The following is a 24,516-nucleotide window of genomic DNA, read 5'->3' on the forward strand; positions in this document are numbered from 1 at the left end:
CATCCATAGTCGGATGAGGCATCATATGAGGTGACGCGGTAGAATCATATATTCGATTGAAACATTTAAACTTATCTGTTAAATGCCAACAACTACATAGATTTAACTTTACAACAAGATCAAAAGTTCAATGATGTTTCAGCAATAGAATTACATAAAATGTTAATAGGTTACATAAAATGACGAGCAGAATATATAAAGGGCATCATTAGATTCAAACAATCAACCGATAAATTAGCTGTCAAGGATACTGCAGACATTTACACTGTAAACACGTAGAATTTGTTTTTGTTTTTTCAAAAGTACAAAGTAATTATGGAGCCGAACTTTTTTCATGTTACAGACTTTAAATGTGTTCGGTTTAGACAGGAGTTCGGTTTACCCACTGTAAAATACGTTAAAATTGATACAAAGGGACTTCAAAAGTGTCTGGTTTAGACAGGTTTTCGGATTATTCAGGGTTCGGTTTCAACAGGTTTTCGGATTATTCTGGGTTCGGTATAGACAGGTTTCTCTGAATCTGTAAAATAAATTATGTCAATTCTTTACGTTTTAAGTTTCTTTGTTACATGCCTACATTTAAATTGAGTGATTGGTTGAATTGTTTATGGCAGATAGTTCACGCATGTCAGAACGAGACGTGACTACTAGTCGAACAGATTCTGCATTAATCTGTACTAGTGTGTCACGCTGACTCAGAATTTTAATGAACTATTAAAAGCCTACAGAAGCAACAACCCGCACTCGGACAGACTGACACATCATTCTGCAAACTCCAAAGCAGTTTCAGTTTCGTACCGTTGGCGTTCTGGAATGCCACGAGTACTCAAGTTCCGAAACCGCGTCTGAAATTTCATTGGCAAAAATCTTGTCACTCGGGAAAATGTGAATGATTTTACTAGAGGTTATACGAATGATTTGAATAAACTCATAAAACTTCAAAAGGCTTGTCTATAGCGGTTAGTTAAGAGAAGAAAAAAAAAAAACGATTGACTGCCGCTGCCCGGTGCTTGAAGGAGTTCAACAGCCAAGCATGATGACTGGGGTTTTTTAGGGTCTTGACTATCCTTACGGATCTCGCACGACCGCCCCTTACGGCGATTATGTTAGTAGATGTCTGTTAGTAATTGGAAGTAGCCAAGCCCAGCCTCCGGGATACCTAACCGAAGAACTCAGTCAGAGTATATTTCGCTAGCGGCTGGGCTGCTCTGATGACGTTCTGGCCTACTCCCAGACCACACGTGGGTCCGATAGCGTCTCCCCGCTCTAACTGTTTGGGAGTACGTCAACGTGAAGAGTGACAGCTAAGTATTCGTCCCTCTATCTCTTATATGCCGCGTACCTAGCGGGGAAACAGTCAGACTACCAATTAAGTCTACAAGGAGGACATACCGGGTTATTAACAGATTTTACAGTATCTGCTGCGTACCTAGCGGGGAAACATTGTCAGTCTACCAATTATATTATACGTGGACATACCGGTTTATTAACAAACTAACATACTTAATAGAATATGCTGCATACCTATCGTGGCTACAGTGTCAGACTACAATTAAGTCTACAATGAGGACAAACCGGGTTAATAACAAACAGATTGAACAAGATCTGCAGCGTACTAAGCGCGGAAACAGATTATGTCTATAGGGAAACAGAACGGGTTAATAACTAACAGATTTAACAAGATCTGCAGCGTACTAAGCGCGGAAACAGATTATGTCTATAGGGGAACAGAACGGGTTAATAACTAACAGATTTAACAAGATCTGCAGCGTACTAAGCGCGGAAACAAATTATGTCTATAGGGAAACAGAACGGGTTAATAACAGATTTAACACAATAAAAAGCAATAAAGTACAAATTTTAATTGGAATTTATAGTATTGGGAGTTTTAAATGTGGCTCCCGATCTTCTAATTCAAAGCCCCTTTTAATTGCTTTATGACGTCAATGATTAAAATTTTAAAACTAGTTATTTTCAAATTGAAATTCGAAACAAAGTTCTTCGATACTTGCATCACACCAAGGGTGATCTGAGTGGTTTTGATGAATATTTTATGGAGTATTGCGTTCGTTTATTCCTTGTTCAATGCAGAAAAAATAACCAATCAACGATTCGTATCATGATACCCAATAGCAAAACAGATCTGCATGACACAAAGGGAATTTATTAATGATGTACATGAAACTAAAAAAGGGGGTAATGCAATATTGATCAAAATAAAATATCGAAGCATAAAAGTTGAAGCTGTTCAGGATTTTAATACAATTACATGGCAAAAACGTGAAACCAAGAAAGTGGACTTTTTTTTATATACACAATGAAGACAATCGATCAAATAAAATAAAAAAATTTAATTTAAAACTGGAGATAAAAAACAGCACACAAGAATTAAAGCACTTGCAATATTAATTCCAACGAAAATAATATTATTAAACACAAGAGGCTCTCAAGGGCCTGAATTGCTCACCTTGTTAAATTTTTGACTTTCCACTTAATTTAATTTTACTTTAACAAGGAGTTGTCCGACAATTTTGATTTAATAAGAGTTTGGTAGTACTTATTATAAAGATCATTTCATCAATTTACAGTTTCTCTGTATCTACTATTGTTTTCAAGAAATTGGCTAAAAATTGCTAAACACATCATTTTTCGCTTTCAAGGACAATTACTTTAACAAGGAGTCGTCCAACATTGTTGTTCACTGCAGACTACTGTAAGCCTTGTCAAAAGGATCATTTCAGCAATTGAAAGTTTCTTTCTATCCACGGGTCATAGTTTTCCTTTCCTCGTTTGTATACCCCAGACTTGACTTTTTATATGCAACTCGGCGGGTGTTTCTAGAACAGCAGAGGACGCTTATCTTACCGGTACACCTGGTCCATGATCCCAGTTTTTAGTGGAGTCCGAGTTGCTCATTTAATTTTGTTACTTTGTATGTATGATTTTAGTTACTTTATGTTCTTTGTTGTGTATGTCTGTTTTCCATGTCTGGTCTTCGTCCCTGGATTACATTCTTTTGATTACCGCTATAACCTTGGTTCCCTTGATTACTCAACCATAATATTTTTCAAGATATTGACTGAAAACTATTTAAAAAACGTCATTTTTCACCTTTCAAGGGAAAGAACTCTAACATGGAGTCATCCAACAACTTCGATCTAACGCAGATTTTTGTAGGCCTTATAATAAGAATCATTTAGCAATTGAAAGAATTTGGCTAAACCTAACGGATTTTCAGATATAAGAAAAAACTAGTGACTGACCTATGTTCTATTTTTAGTAACGGTGACCATATTATTCGACGGATAAAAAATTCCCATATCAGTTTTATGCAGAATATCCTTAGGAACATTCACACAAAGTATGGTTAAAATTGGTCAAGTATAAGTTTCATAGGAGAAGATGCTTGAAAGTAATAACGTTAAATATAGTCAAAAGCCATCAAAAGGGGCAATAACTGGGTAAAAAGGTCTGTCTGACTCCTATGTTCTTTTTTTCAGTAACAGCGGCCATGTTATTCGACGGATAAAAAAATCCCTACATCTGCTCTATGCAGAACACTTTTATAAACATACATAATTGGTTCAAAATGGTCCAGTAGTTTCAGAGGAGAAGAGTTTTGAAATATGTTAACAAACGACGACGACGGACGACGCCGACAACGGACGCTAAGTGATGACTATATGACCAGGTGAGCTAAAAACGAGATAAACAACATGTGCTCCGGAGTGGTAAGCATGTCCTGCCACACAAGCTTCACTCGTCACATTGCAAGTAAGTAAAAATCGGTGAGTTGTCAATCCAGAACTAGACGGAAAGTTACCGAAAAACTTACTAGACAAAACATTCCCGAAATAGTATATTTTGGATACTATCAATACAAAATCTGCATATTTCAAAAATACAGAATTAATACAAATGTCAAACAAAATGCATTTTCTATATTCGGCAGTTAAAGAGTATAGTAGTTGAGAATAATTTGTATTTATGTAAGGTGGACTTTAACTGAAATTTTACTGAGTTTTGTCATTAAAGAATAAAGCGGGTTTTTGTGAACACATCTGTAGTCCATATTACATTTCTATATAAGCTATCACAAAGATTAACGACGTGATGGTAAAGATGAATTGAGAAATAAAATTTTCTAATTAACTTTTCAATGGGTGTATTGGTCTTTAGAACGAATGCGACACTCCCATATAAAATTCATTAGTATTAAATAATACTCAAGAACCGTTCATTTTTTGTCGGAAAAGCGTATGCAGTTTGTGTGTAGAATGACTTTGATATGAAGTACTTACATATGCTTCGTAAACGATTCCAAATTAATGAATTATTACTTACAATATAAAATCATTAACAAGAGAAATTGCTAGTTTACCTGTTCTTTTATAGTGCCATCTGCCTTCAACGTTTTTTTTTTTTTTTGTAGAAAGATTCAACATTCCCGGTGAACAATGATTAAAATTTGTGGTGTACCAAATAATGTGAGACAGAAGAGCCAAATATATATACTGTAGAAGACAGTCTGGATAGCAACTCCTGTTTTATTGTCTGACAATAAGGATGTAGACCTAAGGTATGGGGCGTAACTCTTGAAATCAGTGATATGTTTTATCATATTCATTTTCACCACAGCCTATGAAGCTTCCATTTGAAACAGAATGAAATCTGTCCAAATTACTTTGATGCTTACATGATATTGATGTAAAACGTTCCAATGATTTGTAAGAGTTGTATCCCTTGCCCTAGGCCTACCTCCTTAAACAGAGCCCGGTTTTTTCAGGGGGAAAATCCCTTGAAAACTTATGATTTCGATTTTTTCCATCCACAAAAAATTCTTTCAACGATCTTACTTATTATTTAAAGATAGCAGTGTTTTATCGAATGTTCCCAGTGTAATAAATTTCGATAATTCACGGTGAAATAAATTCGGAAATTTCACTCTCGGACTTTCGCCCGCCTAGAACATCAAAACTTCGATGTCAATCCGCCAAATCACAGAATTTAAATTTCACGTCGAAAATATTGATTATTATGAAGAAATCTATATGTAAAATAGGATAAGCAATTCGTTTTCACGAAAAACCAAAATATGATCACTCGTGCCAAGAACGATTGAAGATTTAACACCCGAGCGTAACCAGTTCCGCTCACCCGTTAAACCTAAGCAATCTCCGGGCTGAAGATTGCCTAGGTTTGACGGGTGAGCGGAACTGGTAATATTTTGGTTATTCACTATTTCCAGTTAATTATCTTATTAAATATTCGTAATAATGAAAAGATAGGAGTAAACAGACCTAACTAAATACTTTCAGTCCACAGAAATATTTTAGTACCAAGTAATTGATGCAAGTGAAAATGTTAAATAAGACTATAATTCCTCGATTAAAAGAGGGGAATGTGGCCATGATAAAGTTCTAACAAAATAGTATATAACTTTTTACCAAAAATATACTGATAAACTCCAGATTTCAAATTTAATGCCCTCCTTTCTTCCTTTTTAAGCCTAATAACTGCTTGTCAAATTGAAAGCACAGAACGTTTCAGTACTGTATAATATATAGCTCATGATTATACACTGCAATTAAAATCAGTAACATATAATATTGATGGAATAGCCCTCAACGATGTTTTCGTGCACACACACACACACGCACGCACGCACAAATGCAACAGACTGACGTTTTCACGCTTTTTAAAAATAAATATATGAAATTCCCAACGATGTTAGAACTGTCAAATTTGCGTTGCAAATTTTTGGTCGTTCCCTCCGCGGAACTCGAACTCGTACCGCTGTGACATCTATGGTAACATCGCCGGCACAAAGTCCAGCGCTCTATATATAACGTCTCAGAATGTGAAGGCTCTATTCACTACACCGCTCCATCGGATCAAATTGATACAGGGAAGATAACGTAAACTTATCAGCTTCACATCATAAATTTCACTTACTTCAATTAGGGCAAATTAATTCATCAAATAATTTTTCAGACCCTTCTATATATATATTTTCTGTAAGTATCAGGCAAAATTGAAATGCTAATTTTGCATTTCAGATATTAAATTAAATAATATTTTGAAAGATGTGTGTGCGTATTTCATCCACTGCCCGATTCTTACAGACAATAGCACTCAAGACTCCCACTTTACAAGGTATGAACTTGCAGTGTGAACAAGTAACGAGCTAAAGAAAATATTTAAACAGGAGAAAATGTACATATCAAATCATATTCAATTAATAAAAAATATCAAAATGAACCTAAGTGTCTTCAGATTTCGTCAGTGTTTATATCATTTATGAAAAACAGGACGAATTCAGAAGGGTTAAATTTAGGTCAAGCAAAGCAAATTAATTCATCAAATAATTGAAACAATAAATATATGAAATACATGTACTTGTAATAAACATAGAAATATTTATACAGCCCTAATTGAAGTAAGTGAAATTTATGATGTGAAGCTGATAAAACTGAGACCTAATACCTTAAAATGAATAGAAAATGAAACGAATTCAATAGACAGTTTAACTACAGGAGAATAAAACTCTCCACCTTTTTAGATTTCCCACCACAAAATTTTAACAACTGTAAGATTTATTTCGACCTATTTACATAAGTGAGAAACACAGTTTTATGGTTGTAAACTATAAGACACATTATTGTTCCTTCTGAATCGTTGACTTTTTTAATGTTTTAAGTACCATTCTGTGTAAGAATCAGGCAATAAGAGGCAAATTTTTCTCAATCTGGTATTTTATTGCCTCAAATATATTCAAATACATCTAGAAAACAATTGAAAAGCTATTCAAATTTATCCTGAAGCATTGGTGAGGTAAATATTTTTGACTGCTTATATGAGGAAAAAGTTCGGGAAAATTTTCCCGCCATTTTCCAATAGTGCATTTCAACTAAATTTGAACTATCAATATCTTAAAAAGGCAAACTTTACAAACACTTTGACAGTAATTTCTTGAGGTTATAAGGTATAAATACTTGGATAATATAATAAAATCTCTGTGCGTTTTTATTTCATGTGCCACACCTTATACACGTTTTCCCTGATTCTTAGACGGAGAAGTTCTTAAAATACAACTTAATACAATTCAATCAAGACTGTATTAGCTATATTTCAAAGAGTTCACTCCTATGACAGACCATAACCCTCGGCTCTTAATATAAACATGTACAGTGCATCATAAACAGCTACATCAATTTGTAATGAGTAGTGCACAAGTCTTTATTTGTTAATTTTCTCACATTCAATTAGCTAGCGGAATGATACGTAGTAAACCGTGACCAGGAAGTACTTATTAGGTCTGTGGAAGGAATTAATTTAAGTTGAATGTAAATAATTTTGTTCAATTCTATAGCTGCATATCTATAATTGTTACCAATTTTATAGACCTTGACGAGAAATTAGACTTTTCAGTTTCCGTAGGGACCAACAACTAGTCCAATCATCGGGTGCATGAATTTAATCTGAATACCAGCAAAGAAACAATTTGAGCAGAGATCAAATAGATACCTATACTTTGTAAAATTTATTTCAACAATCCCAATAAATTAAATTCTTCGAAGTGTGCAGCTGAATACGACCGCAGTGAGGCAATATGTACACACCATTCAAACTTGATAAAGGAATGAATTTGGACTGGGACTAAACTTTTGACACAAGATAACTAAGAATTGAATGGTTTAACTTTGAGTTTCAACCTCAAATATCAATCCCAGCCTTTATTTTTAAATTTTTTATTAGGACACCTTGTGGTACAATTCCATTGAGGTCCATTCACTTTCATTATAGATCTATTCCTTCACTCTTATGAGGCTGACTTTATAGCTGATCTGATCAGAAAGATAGAATATCGTTTGGCTAGATCCTTCAATCTCAGTTTCCGCTATATAGATGACGTATTATCTTTAAACAATCCTAATTTCGCGGATTTGATACATCGCATCTACCCAAAAGAACTTGAGATAAAGGATACTACAGACACTGTGAAAGCAGCCTCATATCTTGACCTACACTTAGAAATCGATGATAAAGGAAAAGTATTGACCAAACTTTACGACAAACGTGATGACTTTTCATTCAGAATTGTCAACTTTCCTTTCATCTGTGGCAATATCCCTTCGGCTCCTGCGTGTGGAGTGTTCATATCACAACTCATACGTTATGCCAGAGCTTGCCGAAACTACGCAGACTTTTTGTATCGCGCTAGAACTCTAACAAATAGGCTTCTGGAACAGGGTTATGTTGCTACAAGATTGAAGTCATCACTACAGAAGTTTTATGGTCGTCATCATGAACTCGTGGATCGTTATGGTGTATCCATCTGCACCATGAAAACTGATTTATTCAACGGGTCATAGTTTTCCTTCCCTCGTTTGTCTACCCCGGACTTGACTTTTTATGAGCAACTCGGCGGGTGTTTCTAGAAAAGCAGAGGACGCTTACCCTACTGGTGCACCTGGTCCATGCTCCCAGTTTTTAGTGGAGTCCGAGTTGCTCATTTACTTTTGTTACTTTGTACGTATGATTTTAGTTACTTTATGTTCTTTGTTGTGTGTGTCTGTTTTCCATGTCTGGTCTTTGTCCCTGGATTACATTCTTTTGATTACCGCTATAACTTTGGTTCCCTTGATTACTCTTACAAGTCTGTGCCTTTACTCTTTGCTTCAGTTATTGCCTAGAAATCAGAAAAAGAAATGCTTGTTTCTGGTCCCCTTTTTGGTCCCTTTTTCCTACTGTTTCCACAAACTCCAAAGTAGCTCCAGTTCCGTTTCGCTGACGTTCCTCCACTATTCTGGAATTGCAAAAGTAGTGCCGGCATGGAAGAGATCAATGCTCCGGAGTTTTCTATCTCAAGTCACATCCCCCCATCATAAATCCAAGCCTTTCTAATGCGGTGTAACGCCAGTTACTTTTACTCGACGACGACGACAACTAAATATTATTACCATAATATAACCACAATCGTTTTCGCGGAAGTATAAAAATCAATGGTTTCTTCCGTTTCTGGGGAGATGACGTTTGAAAATTGATCCATAAATAGGGAGTTTAGATTGTATTTGATCTTTTTCAGTTCATTTTGGACATATTCGATTGTATCATCGGCGAGTATCTACATATACGGAAGAAACACCAAACAAATTGTCTGATTATTCATTGTTTACGTCGTTTGCTTCAAATTTTGTTGAGCGGGTTTAAAGGAATGTGGTTTGACATCAAATCAAAATAATGGATATTAACCGTATCAATGTGATGTCATTATTAACCCCCGTCAAACTTGGTCCGACCAGGAAAAAAACAAAATAATATCCATGCATTAATATAATAAGATTAAATAAGTTTCTGTCTGTCTGTCAGTATGTGTCAACGTACGTTACCGAAAAATAGAACTACAATTCACAAAATGACTTTTTTTTTATAAAATTTTATTACAGACATAATGGCAAAAAAAATATACAATATAAAAATCTATCTAAATAAAGCCAGTACTATCTCTTTTTTAATACATCCTTCAACAATTCTAATAAAAGTAATGATAGAGGTCCACAATATTTCTCTAAAGTATAATCTTCATCGTCAAAAACAATATATCGCTGCTGTCTGTCTACAAAAGAATTTATCGTTCAGTACATAAGAATATTTATTTAATAAAGGACGTTTAAAAGTGTTTTAGACACACCACATATATTGCACAAGAGTATCAAGGGAACCAATATTCTAGCGGAAATCAAAAGAATATAATCCAGGGACAAAGACAGACCTGGAAAACAGACAACAAAACAAAAAATATGTAACAAAAATAATACATACAAAGAAACAAAAGTAAATGAGCAACTCTGATTCCACTAAAAACTGGAGGCATGGACCAGGTGCACCGGTAGAGTGCATCTATTCAGGAACCTTGTAAATTTAAATAGGAATATTATACATATACATCTTCAATGGGTAAATTGCAGTTAATATAACATAAAGTTGCACGCGTTGTTGTGCTGGGAATACCCCCACTCGTACTGGAAGCTGATATTGGACACCACAAAAAATCGCTTACAGTATATGCCTCATCTATGTAAAGCTACACACTAAATTTGAAATAAATCTATCAATTGAGAGCCAAGATAATTGCGACAGAATTAAAAAAGAAGACGGAATGACAGAAAGTAGATTCCAATATACCATCAACTTGTTGAGTGGGGTATAAAAATAGATATATTATAAATAAAATACATAAACAAGACATTTTGACGAATATGCATTAACTAAAAAATAACAAAATTTGATTCATTAAGTCCTATTCAAAGGGAGATAACTGGCGGGAGAATCTTTCTTAATTCATTTTAGTTCTTTCCAATTTCAGCATCGGAAGTAGATCACTACTCCCTGTTACATACATTAAAAATTACCATGTATTGCAATCAAGATGATTGCTATGGTGACCTAATGCAGCCTTTAATCAATAAAGAAGAGAAACCCAAAACAAAACACATGCACATATTTGAGATTTAGCTCATTATGCAAAACCTACGTGGGAAATATTTGTACCAAGTCTAGACCAATGTTGTGATTTCCAACCTTCCAGTTTTTCCTTTGATATTGCCGTTTATTATACCATCTTTCCTTTTTGACTATTGCTTTAGTTTATCATTTGGCAATTTTGTTATAACCTTCATTAATTGGTTTTTGGCTATGACACAAAACTAGCATGTTCCTGGTTGAGATTTCTCCTTGCCATTTACACAAAACTTACACGTACATGTTCCAAGCTGGGATCAGACTACACACAATTGCCTATTAGAACTAAAACTTGCACTACCAGGTTGAGATCAGTTCTTGCTCATTACACACAACTTGCATGTAAACGGTTATGACCTGTATTTTGCTTATTAAAAAAAAACTTACATGTACCAGGTTGAAGTTTGTCCTTGCCAATAACATCAGTTTCTGTAATACCCAAGAGATTCCGGTATTCTTCCATCAACTCCATATCTACTATTCTACTGTTGGCGTTGTGGGTTATCAGAAAAGGAAAAGGCTTAAAGCTTAAGGAACTACTGTCACTTTGTAACTGAAATAGAAAGTTTTCAAATATTATTTCAGTAAGGGGTTAGAATATGTGAAAAATCTTGATTTGATGCCAAAAAATTTACCCATTTTAAGAGGGGCATTAGCCCTGCATACCTTTCCTTAGATCAACACCTAGTCTCCTTTTTATCAAGACTTGTGGGCAACATTTTGCAGTGACTGATCCAGGGGTGCTGGAGATTGGACCAACACTTTTTATCAATTACATGCAAAACTTTGGGCAAAACTGAGCAAAGCATGGCTTTGAACCCACTCTTTTTCTTTGGGACCCTCTGTTTCAAAATATCTAATTCTGCACCTGAATGTACATGTTTCACTGTCTTAAAGAAAGGTCAAAGTTGAAAGCTTTTGGCTGTTAGGGTATTGTGTATTAATTGAATACATGTAATGAGGGTTAAAGTTCAGAACCTAAGTGTTGAGGCAACACTACCCTACTTTTTTATTGAGAGTGAGAAAAACCTTAAAAACTGGCTTTTAGTTGAGTCAATTATGGCAGCAACCATTTGAATTTGGAGGAGGAAGGCTATGGATTTTTTTTTAGAAAAAACTGTTTCAGAACTTTAGAGAAAAAATTTTAAAAAATTAATCCATCAATGTGAAAAAAATTGTATAACTTACATAGCTTGAACCACATTTTTGAAGAACAAAAATCATTTTCGACTTGTTGGGAAAAAAATATTATTTACTTGGAAGACAACAAAAAGTGTGTCTAGGAAAAAATTCCATACCCTTTCACTGAAAATAGAATGATTGCTACTTAAGTTAAATATAATTTCTTGATTTTAAAATGGATGAGAATTGCAATTTGGAAATCAAATATGAGATTTGGATGTTTTAAGGATCTTTGCATGCCACTAATTGGATCTACCATTTTTTGCTTTATTAAAGAATAAGAATAAGATTTAATGGGGGATTACTTTTCACTTGATGGCAGGCCAAAAATGACCTATGGACCACATAACCAAATATTAAAAACAAATACTGAAGTCTGAGAATAATTTTAATAATTAGTAACATCATCAAATCCAAACACTTGGATCAAAGTTACCATTAATATTGAAGTAAGAATGTTCTCAGAATAAAGTATTTTTTTACACTTTTTTTGGTGCTGGGGCCAGACAGTAAAAGGAAAGAACCACAGTGAGGTTTACCAACAAAGGTTTTAAATTCAACATAAAAAGCCATGAAATACTTAAAGTAGCAGTTTTTAAACTATCAGGCAAGAGGCAATTCACGCATGACAAAAACCAACCAAATTCATATCTATTCACTCAGAAACAGTAACAGACCACAAAAGGGTATGTGAGTCTCATTCTAGTTTAATTTTCTTGGCCGGGATTTCTGACGTAGAACGTACTGAAAACCAAAGACCGATCTGCATTTTATTGTTTACTTCCGGGTACTCGAAACGCTGTATAACATTGCAAAATCTTCTATTTTATGTTTTTTCTTTATACCTTTATCATGTAGAAATAGATATTTGTCATTTTTTATAGGTATTTATTACACAAAAAGATGGTTTGCCCTTAACACTGAACTCAATGCTCTCTAAATAACAAATCTCCATGCTTTTAAATGGTAGACTAGGAGTCTAGGACCCATTCTCGTGAAATCAAGGGTCATATGACGAGACTTACATACCCTAGACCAGTCTTTGTTTATTTGTCGCACTTTTGGGATAAAAACAAACAGATTGTATATAAATTAGGCACTATGAAAGAATTAGTTGATTGAAGAGGTCCAATATACAGATCTGTACCTAGATACATGTATTATACATAAAGATCCAATATCCAGATCTGTACCTAGATACATGTATTATGCATAAAGATCCAATATACAGATCTGTACCTAGATACATGTATTATGCATAGAGATCCAATATACAGATCTGTACCTAGATACATGTATTATACATAGAGATCCAATATACAGATCTGTACCTAGATACATGTATTATACATAAAGATCCAATATACAGATCTGTACCTAGATACATGTATTATACATAAAGATCCAATATACAGATCTGTACCTAGATACATGTATTATACATAGAGATCCAATATACAGATTTGTACCTAGATACATGTATTATACATAGAAATCAGATATACAGATCTGTATCTAGATACATGTATTATACATAGAGATCCAATATACAGATCTGTACCTAGATACATGTATTATGCATAGAGATCCAATATACAGATCTGTACATAGATATGTATATTATACATAGAAATCATACATACAGATCTGTACCTAGATACATGTATTATACATAGAAATCATATATACAGATCTGTACCTAGATACATGTATTATACATAGAGATCCAATATACAGATCTGTACCTAGATACATGTATTATACATAGAAATCCAATATACAGATCTGTACCTAGATACATGTATTATACATAGAGATCCAATATACAGATCTGTACCTAGATACATGTATTATACATAGAAATCCAATATACAGATCTGTACCTAGATGCATGTATTATACATAGAGATCCAATATACAGATCTGTACCTAGATACATGTATTATACATAGAAATCAGATATACAGATCTGTATCTAGATACATGTATTATACATAGAGATCCAATATACAGATCTGTACCTAGATACATGTATTATGCATAGAGATCCAATATACAGATCTGTACCTAGATACATGTATTATACATAGAGATCCAATATACAGATCTGTACCTAGATACATGTATTATGCATAGAGATCCAATATACAGATCTGTACATAGATATGTATATTATACATAGAAATCATACATACAGATCTGTACCTAGATACATGTATTATACATAGAAATCATATATACAGATCTGTACCTAGATACATGTATTATACATAGAGATCCAATATACAGATCTGTACCTAGATATGTGTACTATACGTAGAGATCCAATATACAGATCTCTGCCTAGATACATGTATTATACATATCCGATATACAGATCTGTACCTAGATACATGTATTATACATAGAAATGAGATATACAGATCTGTCCCTAGATACATGTATTATACATAGAAATTCAATATACAGATCTCTGCCTAGATACATGTATTATACATATCCGATATACAGATCTGTACCTAGATACATGTATTATACATAGAAATGAGATATACAGATCTGTCCCTAGATACATGTATTATACATAGAAATTCAATATACAGATCTGTGCCTAGATACATGTATTATACATATCCGATATACAAATCTGTACATAGAAACATGTATTATACATAGAAATCAGATATACAGATCTGTCCCTAGATACATGTATTATACATAAAGATCCAATATACAGATCTGTACCTAGATACATGTATTATACATAGAAATCCAATATACAGATCTGTACCTAGATACATGTATTATACATAGAAATCCAATATACAGATCTCTGCCTAGATACATGTATTATACATATCCGATATACAGATCTGTACCTAGATACATGTATTATACATAGAAATGAGATATACAGATCTGTCCCTAGATACATGTATTATACATAGAAATTCAATATACAGATCTCTGCCTAGATACATGTATTATACATATCCGATATACAGATCTGTACCTAGATACATGTATTATACATAGAAATGAGATATACAGATCTGTCCCTAGATACATGTATTATACATAGAAATTCAATATACAGATCTGTGCCTAGATACATGTATTATACATATCCGATATACAAATCTGTACATAGAAACATGTATTATACATAGAAATCAGATATACAGATCTGTACCTAGATACATGTATTATTACATAGAAAGAACTATAGTAAGGTAAATATATAATGTATGTAGATAGAAATAGCATCATTTGTTCAGTGGGTTTTTCTTCACCATGAATCTTCACCTCTAACATATATGTAGGAAGTGCCTGATTTTTATATAATTTGGTTCTTAAAAGAAAAGTTTTCAAAGATATATATGCACAATTAAACTTGAGCTTCATCCTAAATAAACTCTAGCTACCTCCTAAAATCAAAATAAACTCTAGCTGTAACCTCCTAAAATCAAAATAAATTCTAGCTACCTCCTAAAATTAAAATAAACTCTAGCTACCTCCAAAAATCAAATTAAACTCTAGCTGTAACCTCCTAAAATCAAAATGAACTCTAGCTACATGTACATCCTAAAATCAAATTAAACTCTAGCTACCTCCTAAAATCAAAATCAACTCTAGCTGTAACCTCCTAAAATCAAAACAAACTCTAGCTACCTCCTAAAATCAAAATAAAGCCTTAAAACTAGGCAGAACCTTATGATAAGTGATTCATGCATTTCTTAATCCTAAATATCTTTTGACTGGAAATCCTTCAGTAGGCCTCATAGAAACTGTATTTGACAATAAGAGCATATATGAGAGTAGGTCACTGGATATACTAAAAGTTTGGTTATACCCTACAGCAGAAAAGTATGGGAGAGTAATCATGGGAACCAAGGTTATGCAGTAGTCAAAAGAATGTAATCCAGGGACAAAGACCAGACATGGAAAACAGACATACACAACAAAGAACAAAGTAACTAAAATCATATATACAAAGTAACTAAAGTAGATGAGCAACTCAGACTCCACTAAAAAGTGGGAGCATGGACAAGGTGCACCGGTAGGTTTTCTGGAAACACCCACTGAGTTGCTCATAAAAAGTCAAGTCCGGGGTAGACAAAAGAGAAAAGAAAAACTATGACACATTGAACAAATCAGTTTTCATGGCACAGATGGATACACCGTAACGATCCACGAGTTCATGATGACGACCATAAAACTTTTGTAGTGATGACTTCAATCTTGTAGCAACATAACCCTGCTCCAAAAGCCTACTTGTCAGAATTCTAGCGCGATACAAAAAGTCTGTGTAGTTTTGGCAAGCTCTGGCATAACGTATGAGTTGTGATATGAACACTCCATACACTGGTGCTGAAGGGATGTTGCCACAGATGAAAGGAAAGTTGACAATTTTGAAAAGTCATCATGTTGTTGCAAAGTTTGAGAAAATTTCCTGACAAAATTTTCACACTATAACAAGTCAAAAGTAATGTCATGGTATATAGCAGATCAAAGGACATGAACACAGTAGAGTTTTTCAGGACATAACAAATGTATCTAAATAGTTTCATTAATTATCTTGAGATATGATGAATCACCACCTCCCCCCCCACCCCCCTCTGCCTTGGGGTCAAAAGTGCTAAAGTCAGATAATATTTTTAACTTCCATGGTAAACTCATGATGCCACAAGCATCTCAGACTTAAGTAGTTTTTCAAGTTTTGTTGCGCAGGGGCCTGATTTACTGAATTTCATTATGCTTACCAAAGGATATTGAAATCCAGCATAGTGTAACATAATCCTGACATGGTACTTCCATGGATATTTCAGTAAGAACCGGAATTTCCAAACTGAAGTCATGTGAAGCACCAGTCTCAGGACTGGCTTCAGTAAAGGGAACTGGTTCCAATATTGTTCAAATTCTCTAATGGCAGGATACATATTCAGGTAGCTGAAAAACAAGGTGAAGCTAGTTTTTAATCCAACACCACAAATATACTTCACTGAAATCCTACCTTCTATATCTGTGATCTAAAAGACTTATCAAAGCCATGGACTACACTGAAATCCTACCTGCTATATATGTGACCTCTATGGCTTATCAAACCATGGACTTCACTGAAATCCTACCTTCTATATCTGTGATCTAAAAGACTTATCAAAGCCATGGACTACACTGAAATCCTACCTGCTATATATGTGACCTCTATGGCTTATCAAACCATGGACTTCACTGAAATCCTACCTGCTATATCTGAGATCTAAAAGGCTTATCAAAGCCATGGACTTCACTGAAATCCTACCTGCTATATCTGTGACCTATAAGGCTTATCAAACCATGGACTTCACTGAAATCCTACCTGCTACGTCTGTGACCCATAGGACTTCACTGAAATCCTACCTGCTATATCTGTGACCTATAGGACTTATCAAAGCCATGGATTTCACTACTGAAGGGTCCACAGAATGTATACTGGTTGTATAATTCAGGACTGTGTTACATCCAGTGCCATGTCCAATCAGCAGGTCTATACTGCAAAACAATGGAAGGAGATTCAGTGATTTTCAAACCTTAATCTTGGGTCCCAATTTCAGCCCCCTTCCCAATGGAAATAGTACACACTCAAATTTCCAAAATTTCAGCCGTGATATTCCAAATTGTAACTTGAGACATTATCTCAACTGTACATGTAAATTGAATTGTCAGTACATCTCTGTCTAAGATTCAGGCAAAATGTGTATATGGTGTAGAATATGAAGAAAAATGCAGATTTTAATGCATTATCTTAGTACTTTTACTCCATAAGCTTCAGAAATAACCATCAAATGTTTATAAAATTAGCATTTTTAAGATATTGACAAGTTAAATTTAGTAGAAATGCACCATGGAAAAATGTTGGTAAAATTTCACACATTTCTTCCCTTTATAAGCATTAAAAAAATATCAATGTCACAGATGCTTCAGGATTATTTCAAGGGCAAATTTACACATGTGAGTAAATGTAGACCATCATCGTTCACATGGATGAATTTGCACCTGTGTGTACATTTATGTATATGCAAATAAATTTTCACATGCGCAAAATTTGATCATGAGAATTGGGCTTTAATTAAACAAGATTTCACTCATGTCCATAGAAAAGTACTGAAATAACTGAAATAACCCAAATTTTATTAATGTTGAGACACACTGGAATCCTCCACTGTATAGAGGGGAGAAATAAAGATTCATGCTGACAGAAGTGTGCAATGTATTTCTGATTTTTACCTGCCTACGCCAATAGTCTGTAGAAAAGAGTGAAAAAATTCGCTACGCTCTTCTGTACTGCCTGTGAATGCCGACTCATCATAAACATTTATTCCTTTGGTTTTCCCAAAACCTAAAAAAAAATCATTTAATGTCCTGAGAGAACCAACAAATAACAATACAAGAGTGAGTCTAGGAAGGAATCTAGAAAGCAAATGAGAGCAAGTCTTAAGTGTAAGTATTTGTAAGAATCAGGCAAAATAGGAAAATTCAGAAACATATATGTCAAAAATTCACTGACATAATTTCACTTAAGAATTATTTCTCTTTATGAAAAGGCTACTGTTTGATCTCTGCATCTCTATATTTGCTCAGAATTTTTTCAATAGAATGATAGAAAAGTGATATTTTTGACAGTTATCTGCCCTTGAAAAGTTCATTTTCAATGCATTTCAATGAAATTATAACTCAATTTACCAAAAAGATAAGGAAAATTTTGTTTTTTCCTTATTTCTGATGGTGCTAGTACATTGTAGTCAGATTGCACCATCAAAATGGTGGCTTTCGTCATATACCATTGCCTGGTTCTTACAAAAACTGACACTTAAAGACTACCTGGAGGCAAGACTGAGTCAGACAGAAACTTACTTGTATAAAGACATGCCATTGAGCTAGAACTAGAATAGATCACATTTAAAGTAAAGTAAGGGTGGACAATGGTGGAAAGGGCTAGAGCCTTATGGTCCAACAAGGGTCATGTAGCATATAATTAAATAATAAAATGCAGATTTTTTTATGATGTGAGAGAGAAATTGTTGATACAGTATAAGAACTAGAAAAACCTGCGTATTTCAAAGCATTTTTTTTATTCCTTTTCCTTTACAATATACATGTAGTTTCCTACAACTGTCTTGGTCAACACTATTTTTTAAAAGACAGCATTTCGATTGACACTGTTGAAAGTCATGCAACTCATTTTACCTGGAAAATTTACAGCGATGACCCTATATCCAATATTACAGAAAGGTTGGAGTATTGGAATAAGATCATTTGCAGTTCCTGGTGAATCGTGTAGAGCAACTACCACCGGTACATCTTGGGAGGTGACAGCATCTGGGTGAGTGTCTAGATATGCTGTATCAAACGCAACTCCTGCTGGTAGATCTTCCCAAAATTCTACACATGTTCGAACAAATAAATAACGCTCATGCAGGTCTTTAATTTGTTTTGGGACTACTCTTTGTACATCTATTCTTGAAAGGTCTTCACATTTTTTCTCTGCGTTGAAGGTCGAATTAAATCGTGTATTTTGATAGAAAACAAAGTATTTATGTTGAACCAAGGATCTTGTTCTAGGAATCAAATGGCTTGCTAACGTGAACCATAATTTGAATGTCATTATTAAAGACGCCCTTGGGTATAAAAACAGACATTAAGACAAATCAAGTTTTCGTACTGGGCGCAGACATGTTTTTATTGTAATAATAGAGTCGAATGGGACTAAACCCGAATAATTTCCGCAAATGTTCATACGTGTATAGGTCTGTGCATTTTCGAATAATTCTTTAATTTTATTATTGTCATCTGAAAAAAAAAGATAAAAAATTCTTATTCACAATAAGAAATATCGACAGATAATCGAATAGAACACAGAACATAGAACATATTTTATGGCCAATTAAGGGCCCACAGGGGGCTACACGAGTATAGTATACAAAGAGGAAGAGGTCATTAATTCGTTTAGAAAAGTACATAATGCAGTCAAATTATACATTGCTGCAAATAAATGCACTCTAATGCTGTTTATACTATGCTCAGTTTATACTATGCTTAGAAAATTTAAAGGAGATAGACTGGGCATGGTATAAACAACATTGTAAATAACAAGCGGACATGTCTGAGAACACGCATAATTAGTCAAATATGGAAACAAAATGATTTAATGATATTTTTTTGTGATTTAAAAAAAATTAAAATTCTGGTCCCAAGAGCTTGTGATCTGGTGCATATTATATACTGTTTATTCTTCTTATTTCCGTCTCTCCTTGGTCACGGCACCAGTTTGCCAAATAATTGTATGATGCGCACAATGTGTGTGTTTTTGCAACCACACCGTTGGATAGCAGCTTGCTGTGAAAAGGAAGCAATTTGTCAGTCTTCCCTTCCAATTATAGCCTCTCATACAGTAAGACCTATGTGACCCAGATATGGGATCCTCCACGAGGTGGCAGATGGTAACTGGGTACCTTGCGGCCCAGGCTAAATCACAAGGTGTCGTAGGAGACTAGGCTCCTAGATGCACGGTATGCCAGGCCCACCGGTGTGTGGCTATGCCCTGATACCTGCAAACCTAGATCCTAGCTATGGGTTAAATAGTCCTACTGCCTTGTAGATGACTTGGGAGAGTCAAAGGCTATGTGAGCAAACCCAGACAGGAGACCCGGACAGAAGGAGTTCATCAGGAAGGAAAACCCTGAAAGAAAACAGGAGCCTGGAGGTATCTAGGTTGAGCGTAAGGCTAATCACCTTACCTCGAAAAAAAAAGATGATGATTACGGAAACTGTTTATTACAAAATAAAATATGTTTAAAGTAATCCGACCACATATTACTTACTTTGATGTTCTGATAAAGGTTATTCATTATTGTTTTTATCGAATTTTTACTTTTTTTAATATGTTTTTACGCGTAAAAACAGCGGCCGGATGAATTTAAATTGGTTGTAAAAAGTACCAGGTAGAGTTATTCCTTTTATTCCAAATACCAATCTACATATGTAATCATGGGGCGCATATCAAATAAAAATTTAATGTCAGGTGTAATACGCTTTCTGATTGGATGAAAAATTTTGTCCATCATCTCATAGACCAAATTTTGTAATGTGACTGTGACGTCATCAACCCTAATTTGCTGATATACTCCTTTAAACTTCTTTTGATGCACACGTAAAAACTAACAGGCTACCGCCTACGAAGGTAATTTAGTGTGCACCACGTGATTGATGTTATTTATTCCTCATACACCGAAAAAATATAACAGTCATTCCTTGAATAAACCCCATTATGTCAGTAACATCTGTGTATAGTTGGCAGAAATTTTGAACGCCGTAGCTGTCAATATTCAGTGACAGACGAAATCTACTGCCGTGCATCAAAACTCATCTATAAAGAAGCATAACAACAGCTTAAAACTACGAACTTTAATAGCATGGGGGTACGTTTGAAATTGCTTGGTGTTTTAAATCGTTTGTTAAGTTTTTAGTTGTTTTATATATACAAGGGGAATCATGCTAATATAGTTATATGGAAACTGATCATGCTCAAAATGAAAACAAGTACTATCTTAAAAAAAGATGGCCGACGCATTAAAATTTAGTTCTTTTTCACTTCTAATTTTCTACATTTCTTTCAAGAAAATAACACATGGCCTGCAATTTTTAAGGTTCCGATAAAGTTTTTTTCGAACGCAATTCCAAATTTTCGCTTCAGATTTTTCGAACGCCGCTAAGTTATCAGTATTTGGCCAATCAGGAAAAAGAACTACGATCAGGTGACTTGCGTTTCCATAGAAGAGCGTCCTTAAGGTCAAAGGGTAAAAAGCGAAGCTATACCGACCGCGTCAGAAAAAGGTTCTGTATGTTCGTATGTAGATAAGAAGTAACCAAGTTAAACGTCACAAATGAAAGATGTTCAGGTATCTGGTGAATTTATTTCTGTCACAATGTATGCTATGTACTTTGATCTAACATTGACATGTTTTCTGATCTGATCCGAAAGAAAGAATATCGTTTGGCTAGATCCTTCAATCTCAGTTTCCGTTATATAGATGACGTATTATCTTTAAACAATCCTAATTTCGCGGATTTGATACATCGCATCTACCCAACAGAACTTGAGATAAAGGATACTACAGATACTGTGAAATCAGCCTCATATCTTGAACTACACTTAGAAATCGATGATAAAGGAAAAGTATTGACCAAACTTTACGACAAACGTGATGACTTTTCATTCAGAATTGTCAACTTTCCTTTCATCTGTGGCAATATCCCTTCGGCTCCTGCGTGTGGAGTGTTCATATCACAACTCATACGTTATGCCAGAGCTTGCCGAAACTACGCAGACTTTTTGTATCGCGCTAGAACTCTAACAAATAGGCTTCTGGAACAGGGTTATGTTGCTACAAGATTGAAGTCATCACTACAGAAGTTTTATGGTCGTCATCATGAACTCGTGGATCGTTATGGTGTATCCATCTGCACCATGAAAACTGATTTATTCAACGGGTCATAGCTTTCCTTTCCTCGTTTGTATACCCCGGACTTGACTTTTAATGAGAAACTCGGCGGGTGTTTCTAGAAAAGCAGAGGACGCTTACCCTACCGGTGCACCTGGTCCATGCTCCCAGTTTTTAGTGGAGTCCGAGTTGCTCATTTATTTTTGTTACTTTGTATGTATTATTTTAGTTACTTTATGTTCTTTGTTGTGTATGTCTGTTTTCCATGTCTGGTCTTTGTCCCTGAATTACATTCTTTTGATTACCGCTATAACCTTGGTTCCCTTGAATACTCTTTCACTTATATCTGTAAATTTTTACAGTAATGGACTTAAGTGGAATGTTGGCAACAGCGATCTCCTTTGTGTTACGGACAAATCCTATAATAACCAAATATATACAAGCCAGAAATTCCGGAAAGATGGGGCTAACTGACTTAAGAAGGGACCCGCCCTAGTGATTTCTTAACAATCATCCAAAATTTTCGACCAAAGGGAGATTTAACATTTATTCATTGACAGATGTAATATATGTAATGGTAAACAGATGTAATTTAAAGGAAGAATGGTATCCGGAACTTTTCAGTCCCCTGCCGTATTAAGTTCTCTCATCAGCATCAGCTGGCTGATTTTCAAAATATCTTATTTCGCACGATTTTTTGAAACTAAAATTGTGAGAGAATGAATTTTACCCTTTTTTCCACCTACTCCATGCATGCTTTCATCCTGTGGTAGTATCTAAGTGCCTGATATTTTATAAAACATAGTAATTGGCTGTTAGTTATGGAAAGGCGCCCCTGATTTGTACTAAACTCAGTAATATTTTTTTCAGTATGTTACCATGGCTACTGGACAATAATCACTTAATTACCTATAAATGACTTGAACCTCCACACTCCAAGGATTTCAAAAATATGCACTTTTTATGACAAAACACTAGAAATTTCTGTGCGGACTGCCTCAAAACAGATTTATTTCAACAAAATGAGACAAAATTTTCAGAAATGACCTAACTGTATTGTACTACCTAATGCACTAAGCCAGAGTTTTCATATCACAACTCATACATTAAGCCAGAGCTTGCCGTAACTACACAGACTTTCTGTACCGCGCTAGATTTATTAGAATTAGCTATAGGCTTCTGGAAGAGCTAGGGTTATGTTGTTACAATATTGAAGTCAGTACTACAGAAATTTTGTTCGTGCTCATGAACTCGTGGATTATTATGGTATATCCATCTGCACCATCAGAACCGATTTGTTCAACGGTGTCATAGTTTTCCTTCTTTTTTGATCTACCAGATTCGACATTTTATGAGCAACTCGGTGGGTGTTTCCAGATAAGCAGAGAACGCTTACCCTACCGGTACACCTGATCCATGCTCCCAGTTTTTAGTGTAGAATCCGAATTGCTCATTTACTTTTGTTTCTTTGTTCGTATTTTTTAGTTGTTTTATGTATTTGTTGGGAGTTTCTGTTTTCCCGGTCTGGTCTTTGATTACATTCTTTTGATTTCCGCTAGAATCTTGGTTCCCTTGAATATTCTTTTACATGGGGAACATTCGATAAATCACTGCAATCTTCATTGCGCGTTTATTTTTATCTTTTCTTTTGGTTCATACAGGCAATTCTTTCTCTGTTGTGTTTGGTTTGTTTTTGTCACAAACATAATTATAATATGTTTTATTACAACAAATATATTTGATTTGATTTGATAATTAAATATGATGCTTTATCACAATCGCTTATTGACCCTAAAATACACGGAACAAGACTTCTCTGGTAAGCCATAAAAATAAATACAAAACAGGTTTAAACCTTTTGTAGAACACAACTAGATGTGATTGTCTGTGCATCTGTTATACCCACAATGCATGCATTATTCATCTCTTGCAGATGTGTATTGTACATACAGTTTTGTTCCAATTTTTATGTTATGCCGTCCAGCCAACCAAAAATTGAACGGTAACACAGTCCATGCAGTATTCATCTCTTGCAGATGTACATTGTACATATAATCTTGTTTCAATTTATATGATTTGCTGTCTGCCCGATCAAACATTTAACGGTAACTTAATCTTACTCCAAGAGGTGGGAAATTGTTTGTCGTAATAAAGGGAAGCTTTCTACACTTTTGTATGGTTTTCCAACTTTACTTTTCGTTTCAAATGACTTATTTAAATTTAAACGCAAGTAAGAGCAGTGGTCCAGGCCCCGGCCCCGCCTATCTAACAAAATAAAATTTCGTGGAATATTGCAAAATTATGTTTTCTTAATTCTCTGTGACCTTGA

General features: G+C 34.6%; 1 protein-coding gene across 2 annotated transcripts; it reads right to left on the bottom strand.

The window, feature by feature from the left end:
- Positions 1 to 9,428: 9,428 nt before the first annotated feature.
- On the bottom strand, positions 9,429 to 19,448 carry LOC148610750 (uncharacterized). 2 transcript variants are annotated; one of them, XM_088596093.1, is made up of 6 exons: positions 18,934 to 19,448; positions 17,974 to 18,085; positions 17,107 to 17,238; positions 16,470 to 16,656; positions 10,912 to 11,077; positions 9,429 to 9,615 (listed from the first exon to the last, which is right to left on the bottom strand). In XM_088596093.1, the coding sequence occupies exons 1-6, from the start codon at positions 19,349 to 19,351 to the stop codon at positions 9,572 to 9,574; spliced, it is 1,059 nt and encodes a 352-aa protein (XP_088452219.1). In that variant the 5' UTR covers positions 19,352 to 19,448; the 3' UTR covers positions 9,429 to 9,571. The 2 variants fall into 2 exon arrangements, with proteins under 2 accessions (XP_088452219.1, XP_088452218.1); XM_088596092.1 differs by having other exon boundaries at positions 9,429 to 9,619; positions 18,934 to 19,447.
- Between the last annotated feature and the right edge of the window lie 5,068 nt (positions 19,449 to 24,516).

This window comes from Perna viridis, chromosome 8, assembly GCF_037379345.1.
Source record: "Perna viridis isolate PV_CMFRI_1.1 ecotype Kerala chromosome 8, ASM3737934v1, whole genome shotgun sequence".
Classification (NCBI taxonomy): domain Eukaryota; kingdom Metazoa; phylum Mollusca; class Bivalvia; order Mytilida; family Mytilidae; genus Perna; species Perna viridis.

What these genes read in the sequence shown, in the direction of transcription:
- LOC148610750 (XM_088596092.1), bottom strand. Translation starts at nt 19,351, where the DNA reads ATGACATTCAAATTATGGTTCACGTTAGCAAGCCATTTGATTCCTAGA. An exon ending in CAGACTATTGGCGTAGGCAG is followed by an intron (nt 17,239 to 17,973) that starts GTAAAAATCAGA and finishes ATTGTTTTGCAG; the next exon opens with TATAGACCTGCTGATTGGAC. An exon ending in ATAGGTCACAGATATAGCAG is followed by an intron (nt 16,657 to 17,106) that starts GTAGGATTTCAG and finishes CTTGTTTTTCAG; the next exon opens with CTACCTGAATATGTATCCTG.